We start from the raw sequence: 26,573 nt of genomic DNA, 5'->3' as shown, positions 1-26,573 counted from the left end.
TCTTTTGGTCGAGTGTTAGGCCCCATCAGGAGGTGGTTGGGTCTCAGTTTGGGTCTCCTTCCCCCCTCTCTCTCTCTCTCGCTCGCTTGGTCATTAAAGAAAGGAAAATATAGGTCAAGTTGTTATCTGCTTGTTTATATTCTATTTAATTATGGTGGCATTTTAAGTTCTATGCTCCTTTGTAGTGAATTTTTCTTGGTGCCGATAGGAAATTTTGTTATTGTTTGTGGAGCCTTCTTTCAATTGATTTTCCACTATCTGTAGCATCATGGTATCCACTATGTGTTTCTCTGTTAAGTCTTTTCTAACAAGCCAAACATATGTCTTCATCCGTCCGGTCTCCACCCCCCCTCACCAGGGGAAAGAAAAAAAAAAAAAAAACATACAGATAGTGGTAACAATCATTGCTAACTTACTCCCCTACTTTCCACTTCACCTTCTGGCTTTACTGGTGAATGCTTCTTCTGTCCAAGAAGAAACAACAACTATATTAGATGGATGCCTAAACAGGAAAAGACTCACTGGGAGGCAATCTTTGGCAAGGTGTTTGGTTAAGGATTTGACTCATGGAGACTTGTTGACTTGGTTTGGTTTTTCAATTGCAATAGCTGCAGTATCTTTAAATGGTTTCCTAAATCCCTATGAATTACATCTTTCTGTATCACTCCAACTTTGGCAGTTTTTCATTATACTTAACCTGATTTATTTATTGAAATGAGTTAATGTTTTGGCTATTGAAATTGGCTTTTCTAGTTGGAGGAAGGAGAATAAAAGAAAATTGAACTTCAATGATTTTGAGTGTATCAACAGAACTGGGTGACGGCTATACTTGTAGTGTTCTGACCTACATTAGGCTGGTGTTCTTGTGCAAGGATGTAACAACTTGGTGACAATTTTGGGCTTGGATTGACCTATCATGTAGTTGGTTTAAATTTTTGGTTCTCTTGATTTAGCTATTACTTGGATTTTCTTGTGTTGTGTTCACAAGTCTCGATAAATCATTGATGCTTGTAAATCACAACCCCCCCCCCTTCCCCCCCAAAAAAAAGAAGTAAAGAAAAGAAAATAAAAGAAAGAAAGCATTAAGGATAAAAGTTTCCCCCCTTTTTGAACATAAACTGGTTTTTCTGTCAAAGGTATATCATAGAATGGTGTTATTGAGTGTGCAAGGCAAGGTGCATGCTTGGGTGAAGTGACAGTGCAAGGTGAGGTGGCTCACCTGACTTGGGACTTGTGGAAGTACTAGTTAAATTAACAGGACAATCGAAATGTAAAAAAGAAATATCTGTTCTTCTGATTGTTGGAAGCCAGAGTTGAGCTAGGACTTACGCCTTACGGCGAGCTCCTCAAATATGGTCTTTGTTAAAGAGTGTTCGCGATAGTGGGAGTGTCCTTGAGTATTAGAGTTAGAGTTGTTTTTGGTTTCCTTATTAGATTGTAATTAGGTGTTTTAGTCTTAGTAGGTTTCCCACAAAGACTCTACTTACTGGATTATAAATAAAGGTGAACACCATGTAGCTAAGTACACTGATCTATCATGGGTTTATATATCTCTCTCGGTTTTGCTTCTTCTTCACAGGTTTTGGTTGGTTCAGCTATTTTTACATTCTCTATGCTTGAAAGCCATATTAGAGTTGGTTACAATCTTCAAAGTGACAGCTTCTTTGTTTGGATTTGATGAAAGGGAGACAAAAAGGGGGGGGGGGGGAGCTAACTCTAAGCCAGCAAACATAGGGCACGGACTATGAGGAAGAAAAGGTAAAATGCAAAAACTAAAACAGAGCACCTGGGCTGGTCTTGGCCAGAGACTAGGGAGGAAGAAAAAGAGAAAGAAAAGAGAAAACAAAAAGGGGGGAAAACAGAGGAAAGAGATTCAGATATGGAGGAGGGAGGAAGGAAATGAAGACAATGAAGAAGAAGAGAAGAAAAATAAGTTAAGAGAGGAGGTAGAGAACTACATATGTACCGGTCTTTTGAAGACCGAGAGAGTTACAAACATGGATGACTTCTTCTCTTCTTGCAATTTAGGTTATTACTCAATTTCAAGGTTAGAATACAAGAAATATGTAGTTTGGAGCATATTTATGGAAAATCTTATTTATGATTGATCAGAATTATATGACACTTGCATTACACAAGAAAAGAACAAAAGATAAAGGCCCTAGAGTCAACTTCATTGAGGCATGTTTCTCCAGCACTTTGCGTGTAACAAAAGGTGCAAAGTGGCACAGAAATGTCAGAGCCTTTGTCGATTGGTGCGCATAGACCAAGGCATGGTGGTGTGCCCGGACTAAGGCAAGGCAAGGGCCTGCATTGCCTTAGTAACACTGCTAAAATCAGTGACTGGAAAACCATTTACGTATGAGAAAAGGCCATAATCTGGTAGAAGTCCTGCTTTCGCAGGTCCTCGGATGAGTTGAACCAATTTAAGTTCTGCTGAAGGTGTGATTTCAACTACTAGTGAAACTGAAATATTTTGTCAAAATTTGTATTCTGACCCAACTCTTCCGATTATGACCCTTGGTGAAACTGGAACAGTTCTCCAAATTTTGTCAATTTTGATCGATATTCCGACTCCCAAGTATGAAATGTGATATTGTCAAATTGTGCTGTAGGAATTGTAAGGTTAAGAATCTTTGTTGGAGATAAGCTGAGAAAGAAATAGTGGAATATGCTATCTTTTTCTTTTTGGGTGAAGAGCCTTTTGAATTGTTTTGGAATGCAGGACTTCACCATAGGCAGGAAGATCATGCTGGCTTTTCAGACACTCGGAGTTGTATATGGTGATGTTGGAACAAGTCCATTATATACCTTCAGTGTGATGTTTAACAAGTCTCCAATTCAAGGGCAGGAAGATGTTCTTGGAGCATTATCGCTGGTTTTGTATACTTTAATCTTGATATCACTGATCAAGTATGTTTTTGTTGCTCTTTGGGCCAATGATGATGGTGAAGGTATGAAAGCATGCCATTTTATATAAGCTTTTGCTCTTAAATAGTTGCTTCCTGTGAAGCTAAATTTTATTGAAACTTGTGCAGGTGGTACATTTGCTTTATATTCGTTGATTTGTAGGCATGCAAATGTCAGTCTTCTCCCAAATCAGCAACCATCTGATGCTCGCATATCAAGTTTTAGGCTAAAAGTTCCATCTCCAGAACTTGAGAGGTCACTGAAAATTAAGGAGAAGCTCGAGGCTTCGCTAACACTGAAGAAACTTCTTCTAATGTTAGTGCTTCTGGGTACTTCTATGGTGATTGCCAATGGAGTTGTTACTCCAGCAATGTCAGGTTCTAATAGCTGTTCTTCCTCATGTTCAAGTTGTTTTATGGAGCCATGGGAAATATAGACGTTAGCACTGTAATGTTAGGTGTGCTTAGGTTTGTTCTTTTACATGAGTTCCTTATTAAGACTTTTCCTCTAATCTTTCAAGTTATTTGTTCTGAATGCAGTGATGTCAGCTGTGGGTGGTCTAAAGGTTGGAATAACTGGAATTAAGCAAGGTGATGCCATATCTATTGATTATATCTATGATTCTGCAAAAATTCTGCATCGCCTTTATTGCTTTCCCTGCTTGGTGCTCAGTTATATGAAGAATTTATTGCTCAAAAACATATGGTGTACTGTTTGCAGCAGTAGTCACATTTGAAACCATACAGTTAGCTCTAGTACTTCAAAAATTCCTGAATGAGAATATGTTTTAGGCCTTTTCTTTTGGTTCTTGCAAGATTTTTTTGGGTATTTTGTAGCATGTTAAACTGAGGGTTCCGTTGAAGAAGTGATTGGAGTTTCTTTCCCTTATTTTTCTATTGTACAAATTTGTTTACCCTTCTATAGGTTGACCATACTATTCAAACTGCCAAATTTAACACGGGGCCTGTGGAATAAAGGAGGAAGAGGCCTTACATATTGTAAAGCTAGATGGAAAAGGTTCAATTAGAAACCTAGGTCAGCAAATGACATGGCTTATCGATTCACCCGGGAAGGAGTGGGTGGGTCAGAGAAGTCTCTTCCTTTTGTTGGGATAGGGTAGGGTGGTTTTTTAAGGTTTCTGTAGTTTGGATCCTTAACGGGTAAGAGTCTGGAGTTGATAGATGTTATGAGGAGAAGAAGGATTAATATTTCCTGTATTCAAAAGACTAGATGGAAGGGCAAAAAAGCTAAGGTGTTAGGCGACTATAAACTTTGGTATTCAGGAGATCAAAGTAATAGAAGTGGAGTTGGGATAGTATTGGACAAAGATCTAAAGAATGATGTAGTAAATATTAAAAGATTTGGAGATAGGATTATATCCATCAAGCTTATGTTAGAGAAAGAGGTTTTCAATATAATTAGCGCTTCAACACCCCAAGTAGGATTGGATGAAAGTAGTAAGTTACAATTTTGGGGGTTACATGGAGGGTAGTCCAAGGTTTTGGTCAAGGTGAATAGATTATCATAGGAGGTGACCTGAATGAACATGTTGGGAGAGATTGTAAAAGCTATGAAGATGTACAAGGAGGATATGGAGTTGGGGAGAGGAATGAGGAGGGGAGATCAGTTTTAGAGTTTGCGGTTACTTATGATCTATCCTTTGTGAACACTTTCTTTGAAAAGAGAGGAACATTTAATTACCAACAAATAGTGGGCAATGTACCAACCAAATAGATTTCTTCCTAACTAGAAGGTTTGATAGCTTATTGTGTAAGGATTGTAAGGTGTTATACTTGGAGAGCCTTACCACTCAATATAGACTAGTGGTCTTAGATATGTACCTCGGTACATAGAAACGTAAGATAGGCAAGCTGTTTTGCCTAAGGTAAGGTGGTGGAGATTGAAAGTAGATTCATTGGATTCATTTACTGATAAAATGTTCAAAGTTCAAACTAGGAAAGCGGGACTTTGAGGGAGACACCAACATGATGTGGACCGAGATGATGACATGTATGAATAAGGTTGCTAAAGTAGTCCTAGGGGAATCAAAGTGTATTCGTCTGGGCCCTAGGGAGATTTGGTGGTGGGATGAAGAGGTCCAGGTAGCCATTAAAACTAAGAAAGCTAGTTTTAAGACTTCACGAAGGACGAAAGAGGTAGAAGATAAAAAGAGGTATAGTGCTGTCAGAAACGAAGCTAGGAAGATTATTGAGAGAAAGGAAGAGTAGAGCTTTCGAGCATGTTAGATATATTAAAAGTGATGATGGTAGAGTGCTAGCAAGGGATGAGGATATTTTAAAGAAACGGGATGCTTATTTTTGCGACCTAAATGGAGACAGTTCGAGTAGGAACGGCCTGGAAGATTGCATTATTCATTAAGACACCACACGTCATAGATATATACGAAAGGTTGGAGTGGCTGAAATTAAAGAAGCCTTAAGAAAGATGAAAGTAGGCAAGACACCGGATAGATGAGGTCCCAATAGATATGTCGAAGAGTTTAGGAATATGTGGGGTATCTTGGTTTACCAAGCTGTTTAATAAGATTATGAGCACAAGGAAAATGCCGATGAATGGAGGAGAAGCATTGTAGTTCAGATCTACAAAAATAAATGTGATATTTAGAGCTGTAATTACTATAGAGGCATACAATTAATGAGTCATATTGTGAAATTATGGGAGAGAGTTATTGAAACTTGCCTGAAACAAGAATCAACTATTACGGAGAATCAATTTGGTTTTATGCTAGGAAAATCCAGTGCAGACGCCATTTACTTACCAATTTGGTTTTATGCAAGTCATTTATAATTCCTAATGATTGCAATTCTCTATTGGCCACAAGGAGGCCATATTAATAAAATGTTTCCTTCAATTTTGTGCAGATCAGGTGCTGATGATTTCAGTTGCATTTCTTATAATTTTGTTCAGCGTACAGAAGTTTGGGACAAGCAAAGTAGGACTTGCCGTGGGCCCTGCTTTATTCATATGGTTTTGTTCCCTTGGGGGAATTGGGGTCTACAACCTAATAAAATATGATAGCAGTGTGTTTCGTGCTTTTAATCCTGTGTACATCTATTACTTCTTCAAAAGGAACTCAACCCACGCTTGGTTGTCCCTTGGGGGCTGTCTTCTGTGCGCAACAGGTAACAATGCCAATCTGGAGATTTTGTTTTGGGGATTCATAATGTTATTTATTGGTAATTGTTCCAGAAATGATTTCGAAGATCTGATATGGTATCTCTCTTTTTTTTTCCTGAGTATCATGTTCATAACTGGTTTTGCGATAAAGCTGTTTATTGTTGAATTTGATAGTCCAACTCAGCCATGTAACCCACCATAATAGGATGAACCTAATAACAACTAGGTTACACACTATCATCCACAAGCAGAATCGCATATGGACACAACCAGAAAAGTAAACTGGTGATATATCCCAGGCAACAAGTCTGATCAGACCCAAATTAAGAGTATTAATAAGTCTCCCTAGGGTCTTCAATACCTTAAAAGTTGATCCTATTCCAGCAGTGGGATGAGAGATTGTAGGATCACCAAAATAATATCTAGGTTTCAGAATTAGTTACTTAGTTGTAACTTCACATCAACACAGCAACTCACCATTAAATTAACAGCAGATGACCTACGCAATAAATAGAACAACATGTATCAAACCCAAAGTAATCCAAAGGACAAATTGAATAAACCATTAGAGGCACAGAAAATAGCGACTAGCATTAGCACTTATCCCACGAGCAGCATACACCCTTCTTCAGTTGATACAGCAAGTATAAACAACAAATAGCTTCAAGCAACTCACCCAACTGATGACCAGAATAAAACTTAGCAGTATCTTATAAAAGGTCCACAAGAAGTGAATCGGTACTATTGTATGCTCACAACAGACCCAGCAGGAACTTCAGTTGCATAAGGCATTAGTAAAACAACAAATAGAATTCTTCACCAGCTTTTAAACAACCTTTAAACAACCTTTAATCATTGTAGAACAGTATGGAACTTACTTGGCTGCACGGCCTTTGGTTTGAGAGGATAGAACACACTTAAATTTGAGTGCATATGTGATGTAACACTTGATCACATAGTACCTAATCCCAGAAGGATCTGAAATTCTGGCTGCATAGAGAAGATTTTGATTACTCACAAGGCCTCTGATGAGCCTAATTTTGGGATACAATGAAGCTCTTGTATGCTCCAACAAACCATCAAATTTTGGTCAATTTCTGATGACCGAGCTGGGAGATATGCTGGTTGCAAGAAAAAAGAAACTTTTGGCAACTTCTGATATCTTGAGATTGTAGCCTTTGATGGACCTCAAATTTGAATCGAAGGTTCCTCGTGTGATGCCAAACTTGTAGAAACGCAACCCTAAAAACGATGCAGAAGGTAATGGAAAAATAAGAATAAACAATGCACATAGGTTTATGAGGTTCGGCAAGATTGCTTACGTCCTTAGTGAGATGAGATTTTGCTTCACTATCAATGGAGAATAGGACTCTAACTAAACTAATGAATTAAATCCCGTTTTCGTATTTTCTATCCATATTTTAGGCCCATTAAAGTGGCCCATTATAAAGAAAACCCATGGGATCAAAGGCCCTACACACATATAACTCAACCTAATTCTTATTTCCAATAAAATAAGCCCATTAAGTGACTTAGCTGCATCAATTCTCCACCACTTAAAAAAACTCAACCTTGAGTTTTGAACATGAGAACGACCACCTTGATTTGATGAAGGTTATGCAGCCCATAGTAAAATTCAGGTAATTTTTTGAAGACATGAATGTAGTCTAGAATGTGAGGAGCTCGACCTTCTAGATACTTTAATGGTATGATGAACTCCACATATGTAACCTCAACATCATCGGATTTATCCATAGGGTCCCACTTTCAACCCCTTCAAACTCCAATGCAATATAAAGCTCTTTTGATTCATCTACTTGGTGGTTCTCGGTCAATTCCGTTGATGGTTCAAACACAACTTCAATCTTGAACCCCTTAGGGTCTTCCTCTTGGCTGTTCACATTCATCACAATTGTTGCAGTGTCAAGTTCCTCAGTCTCAACCTCATTGTCCATTGTGGCAACCTTGTTGCTTTTGAATTCTTCCACATGAGTCTCCTTGATAGGAACTTCAATGACTATTTCTTCCTTGACAATGGGAATTGCTGGAATTTCTTCAATACTAACCTCAGCTTTTGACTCTAGTTCATTGGTTGGAGGTGTCCTCTCATGTTGCTCCTTTTCAATTTGTTGCAACATAGTGACCATGTGGTTTAATAATTCCTTTATGCTCTTGTCACTTGTGTGTGGCTTTTGGGGTGTAACTAAAGGGAACTCTGGTGGAGGGAAGTACATACTTCGTTCACGTTTAGATAGTTGTATGCTCGCCAACTCATGCTCCATCTCTTCCCAAGTTCTAGGCTCCCGTCCTGGAGCTTGAAATTGCCTTTCACGGACTCTCCATTTGATTCGAGTACAATCATTCATTTGGGAGCAAACATATCGAGTTCGTAGTGTCTCTGTCAGGTTGTAGGAATCAAAGTAGACATTCAATTCCTTTACCCAATCAAGGAACATGTATGACTTAATTTTTCTTTGAAAATCATGTAACTCCTTGGTTAGGTTGACTCTAATCCCAATTAATGTAAGATTGGATCACAAGTGATCCAATCCCAGGTAGGATCTTTAGCAAATTCAATAAATATCATATAGTATGAACAAAACAAAAATAAGAGAATAAAGGGATAAAGGGAAGAATGGGGGTAGGGGAATAGGTTAGGTCGAGTATCTCACTCTTCTCTAGGGCATCTCACCCAAGCTGTCTCTCACAACACTGCATCTCACAGTTTTCCAGCATAGTTTTTTTTTTTTTTGTAATTTAATCGAATTCGTATTCAATGTTGTAGCCCCTTACAAACTTATATAGAAAACTCAAAACTGACTCTAACACTAAAGAAGAAAGGGCTTACCCAATCCTTAACTAATTAGGAAACTAAACTGACTAGGAAACTGAAATAACAAAGAATATAGACTCAGAACAGGACTCTAACTAAACTAATGAATTAAGTCCCGTTTTCATACTTTCTATCCATATTTTAGGCCCATTAAAGTGGCCCATTACAAAGAAAATCCATGGGATCAAAGGCCCAATACACATATAACTCAACCCAATGCTTATTTCCAATAAAATAAGCCCATTAAGTGACTTATCTGCATCATGAGTTATCTCCACAAGTGGATGCAGAAGAGCTTGTAGACATGGTTGCAACTCAAGGGGATTGTGCTAATGGAAGAGGCATCGGCTGGAGGTAGAAGAACCATAAAAAACCACGAAAAAGCACGAAAAAAGGCTAAAAAACCCCAAAATCAATGAAGGGTGAAAACCCTAACAAGTCGATTTGGTGGATAGATCTAGAACAAAGTCTTATATCACTGTAGAAGAGTGTCTGAGAGCCCAAGGGAGAAGGGAGATGGAGGCTAGTGGATCTCTTGGTGGTTTAAGGAACTACCACTGAGAGAGAAGCAAAAGAAAAGAGTTGGAAGGAGGCGTAGATGGAGGGAGGCGCTGGGAGTGAGAAAAATGAGAAAACGGAGGAAGAGATGGAGGAGGAAACCCTTAGGCTGTGTTTGGTAGCCAAGAGAAGAAAAGAAAAGAAAAGAAAAGAAAAGAATAAAGCACACTTTTTATACTTTTTTCCTTGGGTTAAGAATTTTTCTTTGCACTTGGTATGTCTTCACCCAAGAGAAGATTCCCCTTTTCAAATTCAAAATTTCTCTTGGGAATTGTGAAATTTTCTTTTGTTCCCCCCAAAATTTTCTTGCCAAAAACACAAGAAAACATGAGAAAATATGAAAACATAATAAGACAAAAAATGAATGATTACACAATGATTTCCTATGTGTCTATCTCTCTCTTAAAATTCAATTTCTTTTCTTCTCTTGGTAACCAAACATACATACTCTTTTTATTTTCTCACCATTTCTTCTCTTTTCTTCTCTTTTCTTTTCTTTTCTTTTCTTTTCTAGATTCTTTTTTCTTTTCTTTTCTCTTGGCTACCAAACATAACCTTAGGGTTTTGGATCCAAAAGCTCTGGTACCGAGTTGGATGGGATGATGACTTGTGTCTAATATGCCACCAACCCTTTTTATTTATATAACGGTGAGAAGGTTCTAGAATATTACAAGGACCATCAAATCCCTTAGGCTATGTTTGGTAGCCAAGAGAAGAAAAGAAAAGAAAAGAAAAGAAAAAAAAAAGAATCTAGAAAAGAAAAGAAAAGAGAAGAAAATAAATGAAATGATAAGAAAATAAAAAGATTATGTATGTTTGGCTACCAAGAGAAGAAAAGAAAAGAAAATAAAAAAATTCAAAAAATTTTGAATTTTAAGAGAGAGATAGACACATAGGAAATCATTGTGTAATCATTATTTTTTGTCTTATTATTTTTTCATATTTTCTCATGTTTTCTTGTGTTTTTGGCAAGAAAATTTTTAGGGGAGTAAAAGAAAACTTCACAATTCCCAAGAGGAATTTTGAATTTGAAAAGGAGAATCTTCTCTTGGGTGAAGACATACCAAATGCAAAGAAAAATTCTTCACCCAAAGAAAAAAGTACAAATTTTGTACTTTTTTCTTTTCTTTTCTTTCTTTGGCTACCAAACACAGCCTTAAGGACCTAAGGACCCGTTTGGAATCTGACAGTTTCCCTAAAACCCCTTATTACAACTAAATCCCTAATATTTGGCTTATAAAATTGGTCCATTAAAATAGTAAACTCAAGATTTTTGACTCATGGCCCATAGAATTTGTTGGGCATTCAAATCAAGCCCAACTTAAACCAATCTTGAACCATAGGTTCAGTTCGACCCAAAAACTAAGGCAAACCCAAATGAACATGCCCATCATCTTTTCTTGCTGGAATTCTGCATCACACCATGTGGTGAAATTTTCTATTCCATTGTATTTTCAGCTGTCAAATCCTGGTTATGTGGTAATTGAAACAGTACATAGACAGTGTACCATGTGGTTTGGCCATCTGTCAAGTTTCAAAGCAACGACATATGGTCCACTATGTATTGAATCTTGATTAAATAGACCTGTTGATTGTGCTATGTGGTGTAGTACTTCCCAATGAAACTTAACAGTTGACTCAAGGTAAAGTGAGTAAACTGCCAGCAGTGGATAAAATCATCCCGATGTTTGACCTCTCTACACTTGTTCTTCTTGAATCTAGAGAAACCATGCCTGTTCAAAAAAAAATTCTTTTTTGGGGCAGGGGGTGGATTGGATACTGTTTAGTAGTAGGCTAGATGACAATCACTATTTAAAATCATGAGGTTTCTAATATCTCCTGCCACTGTATTGGAGGTGTGATAAAAAAAAAAACAGTGGTAATCATCTATGCCAAATAGCAAGTATTTCTTTGAAAAGTGTTTTTCTATTAAATATATGGGAGAGGGATAGGTATGCTAGCGTAGTACCTTGGAATTAGGAATGCTAGCGGCATTTTGACCGTAGGATTTGATCAACATGAATTAAACCATTGGATGGAGAGAAGATAAACAAATTTTCAATGCAGGGTTGCAACACCTTTACTCTCTCTCTCTCTCTCTCTCCTCGCCGGAATAAATCATTCATTCACCGGATCCAGCCATAGTTAACAAATTCGGATTCGGGAATTATTCGGATGATTAATTGAAGGATTCGGTCAAAAAAGTGGTAAAAAAAGCTTATTGGGGTTTTTTTTTTTTTTTTTTTTAAATTGTTTTTTATTGTTTTTTTTTTAATAATGTTTAAATAAACCGAATAATTCGGTTTAATTCGGATTCGGTCCGAATTATTCGCGATTTATATTCAGTTTTGAAAAAGTCACGAATTTTAAAGAATTTTATTTTTAATTCGGATTCGGTCCGAATTTTTGATAAAATTCTTTAAAATTCGGTTCGGCCGAATAATTCGCGCGAATTGATAACTCTGGATCCAGCCGGAGAAAGCAAAGTAGTTGGCACCGCCGCTGTTGTCGACGGTAGCGGTACTATCTGGTAACCGACAACAACTGTGGCTACGATGGCAAGTCAGCTAAGCACAAGACGCTTTCTCACGATCATGTTCATCTTACCTGTACAGATTCTGACAAGAAGGTCGATTCCGTGGCGGTCATCCATCCAGACGCGGTGACCCGTCCCGACGGTGTCTTTCACGGGATTGAACGGCTATTAATCCCCCGATCCGTTCAAGACGATTTCAACTGCCGAAGAAATCTCCAACAGACTTCTGTGGTGAAGCCAGAAGGAGCACCGGCTATCGACCCCAGAACCCACCGGCTCAAGAAACCAGCACCATCGATGCCGGCAGGTTCACCGCCTGTGCTACCGATCTATGATGCAATGGCTCCAGGGCCATCACTAGCTCCGGCACCAGCACCAGCACCAGTATTGGCTCCGAACGACGATGCCATGGCAAAGATGACGATGGACCAGCTGAGCGAACCTGGTCCTCTCTCCGTTGTCGTCGTCGTCGTCGTCTCTCTCTCTCCCCGTCGTCATCGTCGGCTTGAGATTTGAATTGATATTGGAAAAATGGAAAGACCAACGTCTGTCAATCACCGTCGTCGTCGTCTCTCTCTCTCTCTCCTCCCGCCTGGAGTTACAGTCTTACCCCCTCTCTGCAAATCTTCAGTGAACTCTCAGGTCTCTTTTTCGCGGTCCAATGTCCCTCTCTCCCTGCTCTCGGCTTCGGTTTTGGTGGTTGGGCTTCTTCATTGTGGGAATCAATTTCAGAGATTGACGGCCTTGGCGAGATTGACGGCCTCATCGGGGCGTTCACCCAAGGACTAGAGCACCGATCAGGTCTGGGTGACGTCGGTGACCACCTTGGTCATGGCGGCCTGGAGATTTACGTCTGAAAGATGAGGCATCTGCTCCATCAACAGCGGCGGTGCCAACTATTTCTCTTTCTCCGGCTAGATCAGGTAAATGGATGATTTTTTCCGGTGAGGAGAGAGAGAGTAAAGGTGTTGCAACCGTGCATTGAAAATTTGTTTATCTTCTCTCCATCCAACGGTTCAATTCATGTTGATCAAATCCTACGGTCAAAATGCCGCTAGCATTCCTAATTCCTAAGTACTACGCTAGCATACCTGTCCTTTTCCCTAAATATATATATATATTTTAGTTCTGTTGATTTTTTAAGAGGCTCAATGCCAGTCCATTTAAACTTGGATTCATACTGTAAAATAACATTGGCGATGTATGGTCGAGCTTTTCCTGGAAAATTTCACAAATTTATCTTTAAATCAACAGCTGCATTCAAATTCATAATATAATTTATTAAGTACTGAAAGATACCGTTCTCTTCCTCCCATTGCATCCTCTCCTTTAGGATGACTGATGACCAGTTAAATATTTTTCAGGTTCGGAGGCTATGTTTGCAGATCTTTGCTACTTTTCAGTCAGATCAGTTCAGGTAAAGCAGTTAGCCGTGCAAGATAAATATGCATTTGCTACCAAGCAAAAGGGGGAAAATGTCGCTTTATCATTTATTTTGTGTATATAGTAGTTGATAATTACGATTTGTGGGGACTTCTTTTGTTGTCTGTAGTTTTTTTTTGGTTGAACCCCAAATATTGAGAATAAAATTGGGTCCCAAGGAGGGGTGGGAAGACAAAACAAGAAATATATTCTCTCCTGTTATTTTCCCTCGTTGGAATCAGTATACAATGAAGGGCATTACCCATTGCATGATGCTGCCACCACTGTGGGGTCTGGGAATGAGTATACCATAATTGTATTAAAAGGAAACATGTGTTGATTGCTTTGCTTATGTTTGTTGCAGCTCACATTTGTGTTTCTGGTTCTGCCTTGCCTTCTGTTGGGATACCTAGGTCAAGCTGCCTACCTCATGGAGAACTTGACTTTATCTGATCAAGTTTTCTTCTATTCCGTTCCAAGTAAGCTTGAAATGCCTTGCATTTGAAATGTTTTGTACCTGAAACTACTCATTCTCATAAAATAAAGGTGCCTGGTCTATTTTTAATGTGTAGTCTCTGATAATATATGTTTTTGGACAAATTTCCAGCATGTCTTCGAAAAAAATACTCATATGCTCATATTGTGTGCTTGCTTTCACAGGTGGTGCATTCTGGCCAGTCTTTTTCATAGCTACTATTGCTGCATTGATTGCTAGTCGAGCAATGACAACAGCCACGTTTTCATGCATAAAACAATCAACAGCGCTTGGTTGTTTTCCTCGCCTTAAAATAATTCACACTTCTCGAAAGCTTATGGGTCAGATTTACATTCCAGTCGTTAATTGGTTTCTACTTGTATCCTGCGTGGTGCTTGTCTGCAGCTTTTCAAGCATAAATGAGATCGGAAATGCATATGGTAACTAAAACTAACTATAATACTCTTATCTATTTTGCCCCTTCCTTTCTTGGCATTGGATTATTTTTATTTTTTTATATATATGTAGGTTTGTATGTTTGTTTGTATTGATGTATGAATGTATCTATAACAAAGGGTCAATCCAAGGCACACAATGCACCACTGGACTTCCTGTGAACTGAACCTATAAACTCTTCTTTCAGCTAGATGGACTTCCTCATAATTTCCTTTTCTGGGTTCTGTGGGCAACTCTCTGAGGAACTAATGCAGAACTGAGGCATTGAATAACTAGTGAACATCCTACATTTTCGGATCCTGAAAACTCAAGGATATGGGAAATCATAGAGCCCTGATTAAAAGTACCAGATCAAGACCTATAAAGTTACCTCTCCAATCTAGAGAAGCAATAGAAGATGTGTAGGACAATCTGTGGGGCTTTGGTTTCCCTAGGAGAAGCCATAAAACTTTAGCTTAATACCCCCCCTTTTTTTTGGTTTCTTTGGAGAAACAATTTTATTTTGGGCCCTGCCAAAAGAGGGGGGGGGGGGCAGGGATGAAGCCTGGTAGTGTGTTATTAGACTAGTATACGGTATACCCATCTCCAATTCTCCCCAACCACAACATCTGTAGTAACAATCTTGAAGCGGTCCATTGTATCCTAATGGGGAAACTCTCCTTTACATGGCCCTGTTAAGATATGGTAATGGAGTCTGGTCTAACCTTCTAATAAATTTCAGAACCAGCCAAAGTTAACAGGATAACTGATGTAAGGCTAGTAGGAACTACCTAACCCCAGTTCGGATCTCACAAGTTCGAATCTGAAATCAGATTTCAAACAAAAGTTCAGATCTGGCTGAAATAGTTGGAGGCCTGCAAGCTGGGTTTATGATGCTCTAATGGAGCTCAAATTTTGATGGAATGCTCCTCTTGTGGTGCTTGACAAACCCTTAAAGTTGGGCCTGATTGGGATGGCCAGATATGGAGATATGGAATTTGGCTCCCAATTAGGAAACTAATGTCGACGTTCAAGAACAGTTGATAGGAAGCTCAGTTGGTCACCAAACTCTGGACAAAGGCATAATTCAAGGTTTCCACCGATACCGTCGAAATTTCCCACATTTCCATGGTATCCTAGGACTTCGATACCAAATACCATGTGATTTTTAAAAGTTACTAGTTTTCACTAGTATCGACCAAAATTCCCACATTTTCGACCAAAATGTGGGAATCTTCAAGTGGACCAATTGGTCAGCCTTTATAAAACCTTCTTAAATCGGAAACCAAGCCATCTTATTTCAAAATTTCGATCATTTCTATTTCTTATCTGTGAAGTGGGAAACTTGGGAAAAGCCTCATGATTTTGCCCTTGTGCCATCAAATCTTCATTCTATGCTCGGATCTTGCACATTCATAGCAAATCTACCTAAGGAAGGGAGCTTGGACCAAAAAGGTAAATCCCATCTTCCCCAAACGTTGTGTGTCATCCTTCGAGAGCACCGGTTCATTTGGATATGGTGGTGGGTATGGACAGTATGGTGGATCTTTTACTTCATTTAGACATGAGGGTAGTTCAGCTGGTGAGTCATCTTTTGTTGACGGTATTGTGTGCCACATCCACATCCTATCACTGTGACTAAGCCATTCCCTTGGCTAGAATACCTTGGTGATGTTGATAATGCATTTTATAGATGGGCAGTGACGGACTACCAAAACAATTGTACCCAAAACATGTCATGGGACTCATATGTGGTGCATTTAGAGGAGCGGCTATGACATCTACGATGGTACACAAGTCATGGACTGGAACCGCCTAGACACTGTACTTGGAATTGACTGTTGAGTGTTGACTGTTAGAGATAACTCACAATTATGTAATATTATTATTTATTTTGGATCCTTTACGTTATATTTTGTTTGTTTTAAATTTTTAATAATGTATTTCACATTTTTAGTTGTAACTTATATATGTACTTATGTAGTATAGTTTCAATCAACGACTCAACGTACATTAGGAAACTTTGGTCAACACGACAAGTATGACTTTAGGTGTTTTTTCCATAAAACTAATTATGTGAAAGGGTTAAAAATGTCTAAAATAAGGCGTAAACAAAAAATCAGGGGAAAAAAAACACATTTTAGGGGTCGAAACCAAAGTTTCCACCAAACAGGAAAAATTTCCCTGGTTTCTTCGAAATTTCCCAGATTTCCACCAAAATTTTGGTCTCCCCAAGGGTCAAAACCCGATATTTTGAACCTTGGTCAAAGGAGCCCCTTAGGTACTCTATAACCCCCAGAAGGGTTTCAGATTTGGACTTAAAGGTGAGGAGGTCTTGGCAGAATCAATCAGCACTCAAACCCTGACAGAAGCTGAGTTTTGATCTCTGTGCTTGGCTGATCTTCAGGCTGGCTTGATAGATGTGTGTCTGGTCTTCAAGTAGAGTCAATTAACTCTCAAATCACTCTCTTTCAACAATAGAACAAAGAGAAAATAAGAAAATAGAGAAGGAATTGATGGAGGGCTTGAGAAGAGGGAAGAAGAAGGTTAGGTTGTGGGCATCTCAACCCTCAAGTTTAGGCATCTAACCTAGGGCATTTCACCCAATTGCATCCCACAGCAAAACAACATAAGCCATCTCTAAATCATTTGTCATTCAGTCAATCTAAACATAATTTGATTACAAAGGTCTCTTTAAATAGGCTAGGCACAACCTTACAACTTAGAAACAAAACTAAAGAAGGAAACTAACATAAAATAGAAACTAGCTAAATTCTCTTAAATAAGCTACTTGTTAACCAAGCGAATCTGAAAGTAGAAACTAACTAATAGCCTATGCTAATTTATTGTCTAACAAAAGACTCTAAACATAAAAAAAGGATAACAAATCCATGAAGATAATGGGCTGGTTGCTGTTCACATGAACAGTAGCCTTTCTTTTTCTTCCTCCAGCTGTATCTTCAATATAAGACAAGATAACAGTTCAACACTGAGATTGGTGGCAAGGATTTTGGATCTTCTAGAACCTTTTCCAGGGATTTCCTTTTGCTTGCTGATTAAGACACATGTATAAGACAAAGCAGCACTCAACTGAAATCTGTAGGGATTTCTTGAAGATTCTAACAGCCGTTTCTGCACCCATCAATGGCTAAACTGACTGGGCTTCTAGAAGTTCACTTGAAGACAAAATAGAGGCTTGATTTGCTGGATCGATGAAGGGGCAAGGCTGCCAACCAGCTGGTTCAATGGAGTCAAACCAGGACCAAACTTGGGACAGAACTGAATCAAGAATTGATCAGTTTGTGCCCTCCTTTTGACAGCCCTATCTACATCAATCGCAGCACCCAAAAGTGATCATATTTAAGAGAAACTTCCGATATCGAAATCCACCAGTCTGATAAAGGCCAAACTCCAACCAAGATTACCCTCTAAGGCAGAGTTATTATTCTCCTCATATCCTAGCCCAATCTAATGGCTACATGTTCCCCGGTAGAATTCTTGAAAACAGAGCAATAAAAATATCAAACAGGGCTGTCATAGGCTATTACAAGTTGCAGAAAAATTCAACTCAGGTTCAACTTAGTAAAACTTCTTGTTCAACAATGAAATAACCAGATTCTCAATATTTTTTTTAATCAACAAACTCAAGAAACAGAATAGAGTGACTTACTTGACCTCGCAGGAATGATACTTGCTGAAGAAAAGTAGAAAATTAAGAGAAGATATGACCTGAAGAGTCTCACCCCAAGCCTAGGCTAGTATCCCACCAACAACTACAGCATCTCACTGCGGCTGTCTCCCCTTGAAGAATGGTAAAAACCAAATTTCATTCAAATCTTTTGATTTAAAATTCTTACGTGCAACTGGGAGGCTAGGATGTTTTTAGACCCTGATTGGAACTCCTCCTAGACTTAATGGCCTGTACATTTTCAAGGACTTACATTGGGACTTTCAAGATATTACATTTTCGAGGTCTTTCGGTGAAACTAATCTATTGACATCCCTATGGCCTGATTTGGTATGATTAATATTTCAATTTCATGGGTTTGATTTTTGCATGTATTTCAGTGAAATGGAAATCAAATGGAATAAAAATTCTGAAATAGCCGAGGAGTTGTTTCAATTTTGAATTTGAAATTGATTTCACTCTTGCTCTTTGATGAGCACATGTATAATTTAATGCGCAAAGCAGTAATTTTATGTCAAAAGTAACACCGTCCTTCTTCTTCTTCTCTCCTAATGTTCACACCACCACCCCGCAGTTAGAATTTAAAGTTACAAGAGAACAAGACAGCAAGAGGGGAGATGAGAGGGTCCAAAATCAAGGGACACCAACAAGGCGCTTGGACGCCAAGGAATCTTGACAACTATGAATTTCTCTCCCTATATTGATTCACTTAGCCGATAATAAAATGGGAAATTGCATGCTTACCTCTCATGCTAACATAAGGTTGCAAAGAGAGGTAGAAAGGTAAAAAAGTAAAACACTATACAACATAATATCGCAGTACCCAAAGTACCCTTAATATATGATCTCTAACAATCCCCCTCAAGTTGGAGAATAAATTTCATATGTTCCCATCTTGCATAGAAGGATACTGAACTGATGAGAAATGAGCCATTTGGTGAAGATATCTATCAACTAGTCGTCTGTCCTTACAAAAGGGGTGCATATGTGGCCAGCATCAATCTTTTCTTTGATGAAGTGTTGGTCCACCTCAATATGTTTTGTCCGGTCATGTTGTATAGGATTATAGGCTATAGTTATAGCAACTTTGTTATCACAATGAGCCGCATAGGTGCCTCAGTGTCAAAGTCCATCTCATGGACCAGCCTCCTCAACCATAGGAGCTCACATACTCCATGAGTTATAGTTTTAAACTCCATCTCTTCACTAGGCCGTGCCACCATAGGTTGTTTTGGCTCCTCCATGTTACCAATTTACCACCCACGAATGCACAATAGCCTGATGTAGATCGTTTGTCAGAAAATAAACTAGCCCAATTGACATTAGTCTAGCCTTCAATTCTCAAATAATTGCGCCTGGCATACAATAGTTCTTTCCCTGGGGTGGACTTCAAGTACCTAAGATTGCAATATACTGATGTCTGTATCCAAGTGCCAACTCTTGGGAGCAAACATAAACTGACTTACCACCTGATGCAGATTAATTACCAAAATATGCTTGTTTTATTAGGAATAAGCTTAGGGTTGGGTTCCATACATGTTGGGCCTTTGATCCCATGTGTTTTGAGTGTAATAGACCACTTTTATGGGTCTAAAAGGGGGGGTCTAAGATTGAATACGGGATTACTAGTTGGTTTCCATTTTCATTAGTTTCCTTTTTAGTAGGGTTTGATTTGAGTTATATTTGTTTCTTTAGGAGTCAAGTTATTAATTGAGTCAAGTCATTATTAGTTAGTTTCGTTTTTCAACTAGTTTCTAATTTTAGCTTTTAGTAACTATTGTATTAGGAGGATATTTGGTTTCCTTTTTGAGGAACCTTCTATTTTGTAATTCCCTTCCCCATTAACATTATAAATAAAGAAGAGGAGGCTCCTAAAAGCCTAGAATGATTTTGATAAAAAAAATTAATGGCTGTTGCTATTGTTTTCTTCATGAAGAGTTGTCTTGTGTTTGATCAAGGCTGAAGGAATTGGTGTTTGATCCAATTGACTCTTTGCGGTGTGAAGTCAAAGAAGAGGTCTCTTTAACTATTCTTTCTTTCTTTTCAAAGTTAATTGCAAGGTTCTTCAAACCAGGTAAGGGATCTGAACTGCTTTTGATTTCTGGTTCTGGAAATCTCAAGTTTCTCTCCTGCTGCCCCTATATTGTTCTGAAGATCCAGCTAGCCGATGGCCCTCCCCTTTTGATTGATTGTTGGGTTTATTAAGAGGGAGGTTTGACCTTAATTTGGGACCAATTAGACCATGGGTTTGTCTGATCTGAGGTGTTAAATACTTCTGGCCGACTGTGTTTCTACCCAGATTTCAGATCTGGTTTGACTTACCTGCTCCTGTGGTATTTGTTTCTGATTGTGGCTTATCTAGTACTTTATACATGCTGCTGGTTAGTCTATTTGTTTGGTGTAATCTCTGTTTCGAAAATTCCAAATTCTAGGTTTGAAATTTCTGGTTTACAAGGACTGTTTGACTCTTACTCCTGGACTTTTGTTTGCTGCCTAATTTTGGATACCACTTAATGTAGGAATGGATTTGACAACCAAACCAGACCTAAGACTGCAGGATTTTATAAACCAGAGAACAACCAATAATCACCCAAAATTAGGCAGCAAACAACAGTCCAGGAGTAAGAGTCAAACAGTCATTGTAAACCAGAATTTTCAAACCCAGAATTTGGAATTTTCGAAACAGAGATTATACCAAACAAATAGACTAACCAGCAGCATGTATAGAGCACGAGATAAGCCACAATCAGAAACAAATACTACAGGAGCAGGTAAGTCAAACCAGATCTGAAATCTGGGTAGAAACATAGTCGGCCAGAAGTATTTAACATCTCAGATCAGACAAACCCATGGTCTGATTGGTCCCAAATTAAGGTCAAACCTCCCTCTTAATAAACCCAACAATCAATCAAAAGGGGAGGGCCATCGGCTAGCTGGATCTTCAGAACAATATAGGGGCAGTAGGAGAGAAACTTGAGATTTCCAGAACCAGAAATCAAAAGCAGTTCAGATCCCTTACCTGGTTTGAAGAACCTTGTAATTAACTTTGAAAAGAAAGAAAGAATAGTTGAAGAGACCTCTTGGACTTCACGCCGCAAAGAGTCAATTGGATCAAACACCAATTCCTTCAGCCTTGATCAAACACAAGACAACTCTTCAAGAAGAATACAATAGCAACAACCATTAATTTTTTTTATCAAAATCATTCTAGGCTTTTAGGAGCCTCCTCTTCTTTATTTATAATGTTAATGGGGGAGAGAATTACAAAATAGAAAGTTCCTCAAAAAAGAAACCAAATATTCTCTTAATACAATAGTTACTAAAATCTAAAATTAGAAACTAGTTGAAAAGGAAACTAACTAATAATGACTTGGCTCAATTAATAACTTGACTCCTAAAGAAACAAATATAACTCACATCAAGCCCAACTAAAAAGGAAACTAATGAAAATGGAAACTAACTAGTAATCCCGTATACAATCTTAGACCCCCCCTTTTAGACCCATAAAAGTGGTCTATTACACTCAAAACACATGGGATCAAAGGCCCAACATGTATGGAACCCAACCCTAAGCTTATTCCTAATAAAACAAGCCTATTTTGGTAATTAATCTGCATCATCACCCCAATTGCATATGTGAAGTCTGGGCAAGTCAAAGAAAGGTAGATCAGGTTCTCCACTAGACTCTGGTATTTCCTTGCTTCAATAAGGGGTGGAACATAGTCTTCTCCAAGCTTGTGATTTTGTTCAATAAGAGAGTTCGCCAGTTTGCAACCCAACATTCCTATCTCTTTCAGTAAGTCCAGGTGTCCAACATAAACATCATTTGGCAAATTTTTATCCCTTCTTAGATCTTGACACTTCAATCCCCAAGAAATACTTCAAGGGCCCAAGATCTTTAATCTGAAACTGTTGGGCCAAGTAGTACTTTAGTCTCATGATCTTAACCTCATCATTTCCAGTCATGACAATATCGTCCACATAGACAATTAGGTTGTGATAGTACCATTACCTCTCTGGGTAAATAAAGTTTGGTTAACTTGACTTTGAGAATACCCATTCTTCAAAATGGCTTGTCTAAACCTCTTATTGATTTCTTGTTCCTTCGCTGGTACTTTTCAGTCCTGCTGATGCACATCATGTGCTACCCATCCAACAGTCTGTTTGCTAAGATTAGCCATCCACATTGCTGGTCATGTAAATAAGCTTGTCTTGGCAGCTTTTAGGGATTTCCTTGTCCGTATGTAAAGTTCTTGGTTCTTGTTACTTTCATTCTTTCAAATTGTCAATTAAGGAATAAACCATTTCTGACGTGAATCACTTTTACAGGCATTACAGAGCTCGGGGTGATGATGACGACAACAATCTTGTTAACCATTATTATGCTTCTGATATGGCAGATAAACATCATCATTGTGCTGAGTTTTCTGGTTTTCTTCCTTGGGTTGGAACTGACTTTCTACTCTTCAGTTTTATGGAGTGTGGGAGATGGAAGTTGGGTCATATTGGTTTTTGGGGCAATTTTGTTTTTGATAATGTACATCTGGAATTATGGGAGCAAGCTCAAGTATGAAACTGAAGTCAAACAAAAGATGTCAACGAATCTGTTGCGGGAACTTGGTTGCAACCTTGGGACGATCAGAGCTCCTGGTATTGGCTTGCTTTATAATGAGCTAGTTAAGGGTACACCTGCAATTTTTGGCCATTTCTTGACCACTCTTCCTGCAATCCACTCCATGATCATTTTTGTGTGCATAAAGTATGTTCCAGTTCCTGTAGTGCCTCAAAGTGAAAGATTTCTGTTCCGGCGGGTCTGCCCAAAGAGCTATCACATATTCCGCTGCATTGCTAGGTACTGTTCTGTACACTTGTCAGTCATAAAGTTCTTCGGTGGATTTTGATCCTTGAATTGATTCATCATCATCTATATATATATATATATATACATATATATATACATCACTACGCTTTGCCATCATTAATTTTTGAGTCATAGAGGATTTGGGCTTCATTGTCCTCAATCACCCACTATTAATTGTATTATTTTTGTGTTGGGATTGAACTACCTCTTGGAATGAGTATTGCCTGAATTTAACAAAATAAGCAATCAATACTCTTTGTGGGTTGCTGAAGGAACGTTTTAAATTGGTCTGAGTCATGCTTTGAATTCTACGATTTGGTGCCCAGCTTATTCAGATTCATTTGGTGGAGTCATATTCTAGCTGGAACTGGTTACGACTCGGCCACTGAGTTATAAGTGCTTACGATTCAAATTATTCTGAAAGACGGTGAAGTGACTGAGTTGAATTGGAAGAAATTAGATGAGCTCAGTGACAATGAAACTCGTTTATTTGATAACCTTAATTGCCTTTTTAGATTTTTCTTTTTATTATTTTAATCCCTGTAACACTTGTCAAAGGGTTTTAAAGACTGTTTTGAGTTCCTTTTAGCAAGAATTTGGAATATTTAAGCTTTTTCTTCCGTAAACGCAGAAAACTGAGATATCTCCTTCAATACATAATGGAATTTGATCCCATTTATTTCGTATATTTCCTCTGATTTAGAAGCTTCAGATGGAGGTGTTTTGAGGGGGGTTTTAGTAGAGATCTCTATTCCTTGGGGCCCGTTTGATAACGTTTCTGCCGTTTCTGTTTCAAGAAACGGCAGAAACATAAATTTTCGTTTCTAGAAACAGAAACGGAATTGAAGGTGTTTGATAAGTCATGTTTTTAGAAGTCGATAGTAACCAATGAAATAATGGCCACAAGTCATTTCTAGAAATAGCGAAACAAGTTGAACTTGTTTCGCCTGGGTCGTTTCTTGAACCATAAATAAGTAAAAATTTCTATTTCTATTTCTGAAAATAAGTGAAACGGAATAGTTTTATCAAACACTTTTTACTCCGTTTCTGCTGTTTCTGGAAACAGAAACGGCAGAAACGCGTTTCTTGAAACGTTATCAAACGGGCCCTTGGTTTGCTTAATTTTGCTTGTGGTTGTTACTCTTATTTATTTTATGGGGATGTTTATGTAGGAATATAATATGTCTTATTCAATATCCATATCACTGTACGAGCTTCTGAACAACACTTCTATGGTTTTCAGTTCATGGATATGCATTTAATTGTATGGATAATTCTTTATTTATATTTTTCTATAATTTTCTGCATTTTCTTCCAACTGTTTTGGATAATCGTTTTGAGTCCTACCATTCATGATTCGAATCCCTATTTGATTCAACACCACCTCATTGGGATTCATTGATTTGGTTAGGTGTTAACAACTTTGGACTTGTCCATTTGTTTGCATTATTTTTCCGGGAAATGCCTTAGAGGTGGCCCATAGAGGGTGGGCTGGGCGCAGCGGTAAGTTTTGCTTCATGGCGAGCTTGTGGTTGTATGGTTGAATCAGGACAACAGCTTCTCAGCGAAGCTGGGGTAAGGTTTCATACATTATGACCCTCCCTAGACCCTGCAATGGTTAGAGCCTCATGCACTGGGTACGCTACCTTAGTGGTGGCCCATCGATGAATCTTCCCTGAGATGTGTTGGTTTGATTTTCTTTGGGATTGGTTTAAATCTTGCACATCCCCCTCTCCCCCTCCCAACCCTATGGGTCTGAATGAATTATGCTTTAAAATTGAAATTTGATTTAAATATCTAAAATTCTTCGAGAATGAATCAGGTGTCTCTGGGTGTGTAGACAATAGGTTTTAAAACTGAATTGGAGTTTGATTGCCAATTTGTTTCAGTTTTAAAAACTATGGTGTGGAACTGATGTCAAGTGATTTTGAATACATTCATATTATACTAATTCTTGGTAGGGCCGACTTCTTCAATGTTGTTTTTGTTTAATGAGCATTTCATAACCCACTTTACTTGGTGACCTAATGCCTTCGAACTTCTATTGCACATTTACCATTATGAACAGGTATGGCTACAAGGATGTGCGCAAAGAGAATCATCAGACTTTTGAACAGTTGCTAATTGAGAGTCTCGAGAAGTTCATCCGTCGTGAAGCTCAGGAGAGATCATTGGAGAGTGATGGGGATGATGACACTGAGTCTGAAATTGAGGCATCTAATTCAAGGGTTCTAGTTGCTCCCAATGGTAGTGTTTACTCACTTGGTGTTCCACTTTTGGCTGATTTCGACTGCTCAGAGAGCACCATCTCGGAGGTAAGCACTTCAGCTGAGGTGAGGCCAGTCCATGTCTCAGATCCCTCAGTATCTGATCCAGAGCAGAGTCTTGAACGGGAGCTCTCCTTCATACGGAAGGCCAAAGAATCTGGGGTTGTTTATCTTCTTGGACATGGAGATATTAGAGCGAGGAAAGACTCATGGTTTATCAAGAAACTGGTCATAAACTACTTCTATGCATTTTTGAGAAAGAATTGTAGGAGAGGGATTACAACTTTGAGTGTGCCGCACTCAAATCTGATGCAGGTCAGCATGACCTACATGGTCTGATTTCTAAGGTTGAATTTAGGCGGCAAAGGCTAGATCTCTTTCTTTCTTTCTTTCTTTATTTTTTTTTTCCATTAAAAGTTCAATTACGGTGGTGAGTTCAAAAGGGCCATGGATCAAATGGAATTTGTTCGGTTCAGAGCTGAAGACACTTCAACTCTAACAGCGTGCAAGCCAGATACCGGTGCTATAGAATGATTTGTTACTGCTATTGTTGTCCTCTTGAATGCAACATGGGTTTGGACATGCCAAGCACTGAAGCTTCTTCACTCTATTAATTGAATTTGTAGTTTTTCACTCTGCCTTCTTGTATTGATTTTATAATGTCAGAAGAGAAATATAGGAAGACCTTTGTAATCACTATTTTGAAGCTGAAGTGAATTAGCCATCCATCCCCCTCCCCACCCCAAAGAAACCCTAATTGTAATTTGTCTTGTAGAAAAATAAATCTCTTTGTATCCAATCATTAATTGCTACAAGCGAGCTGATAAGTTCATTTCGATTATATTGCAACCTTGTTATGTTCATAGAGAATCATTGTAGAATCATCATAGTGGTTGATCATCTTGCTCTTTTTTTTTTTTTTGGCAGTTTTGAACATAAGCAATTTTGTTTCATGATGTACTTGAGGACATAATGGAATTAGTTTTGTATCATAGGATGAATCTTTCCTAATTTACTTTGGTGGTTTTCTGCCTAACCCTGCTTCCCAAATGACCGTATAGTTTAAAAGAAATGGTAAAAAGATGCTTTACCTGCAACACAGGTTTTATTTTTGTGGACAATCAGATAGCAGGTGGGTTCCGTGGGGGCAGATAAACTAGTGCAATTTTCTCTCATATTTAGCCTCAGACAGAATTTACCGTCCAATTAGGGCTGCATTCCCAAACAACTCAACTCACCTATAGTGCTTTGTGGTGTGGTGCAATAGGATCAGGACACGACGGGGCTTTCATGCTCTGGTGTTCTCTTCCAGGAGATTTGGGCTTGATCCGCTAGGGTTCAATTCCGGAGAGGGAGCCTAAGAAATGACTATCACATTCAAGGAAGGCAATAGACATCCAGACATGGGGAGGTAGTGGTGTTCTCGATTTGTAAATTGACACTTATTGAA

General features: G+C 38.6%; 1 protein-coding gene across 1 annotated transcript in view; it reads left to right on the top strand.

The window, feature by feature from the left end:
- LOC122074081 (potassium transporter 7-like) overlaps nt 1-25,993 on the top strand; it is a 28,761-nt gene extending 2,768 nt beyond the window's left edge. Inside the window, exons 2-10 of the mRNA XM_042638904.1 lie at nt 2,726-2,954; nt 3,039-3,287; nt 3,450-3,500; nt 5,793-6,053; nt 13,340-13,392; nt 13,762-13,876; nt 14,058-14,312; nt 22,325-22,847; nt 24,925-25,993. Coding sequence (XP_042494838.1) covers nt 2,726-2,954; nt 3,039-3,287; nt 3,450-3,500; nt 5,793-6,053; nt 13,340-13,392; nt 13,762-13,876; nt 14,058-14,312; nt 22,325-22,847; nt 24,925-25,462 — 2,274 coding nt within the window. The 3' untranslated portion in view covers nt 25,463-25,993. The remainder of the gene's footprint in view (nt 1-2,725; nt 2,955-3,038; nt 3,288-3,449; nt 3,501-5,792; nt 6,054-13,339; nt 13,393-13,761; nt 13,877-14,057; nt 14,313-22,324; nt 22,848-24,924) is intronic.
- Nucleotides 25,994-26,573: the final 580 nt, after the last annotated feature.

Source organism: Macadamia integrifolia, chromosome 3, assembly GCF_013358625.1.
Source record: "Macadamia integrifolia cultivar HAES 741 chromosome 3, SCU_Mint_v3, whole genome shotgun sequence".
NCBI lineage: Eukaryota > Viridiplantae > Streptophyta > Magnoliopsida > Proteales > Proteaceae > Macadamia > Macadamia integrifolia.
This window is presented reverse-complemented; position numbering and strand designations above follow the sequence as displayed.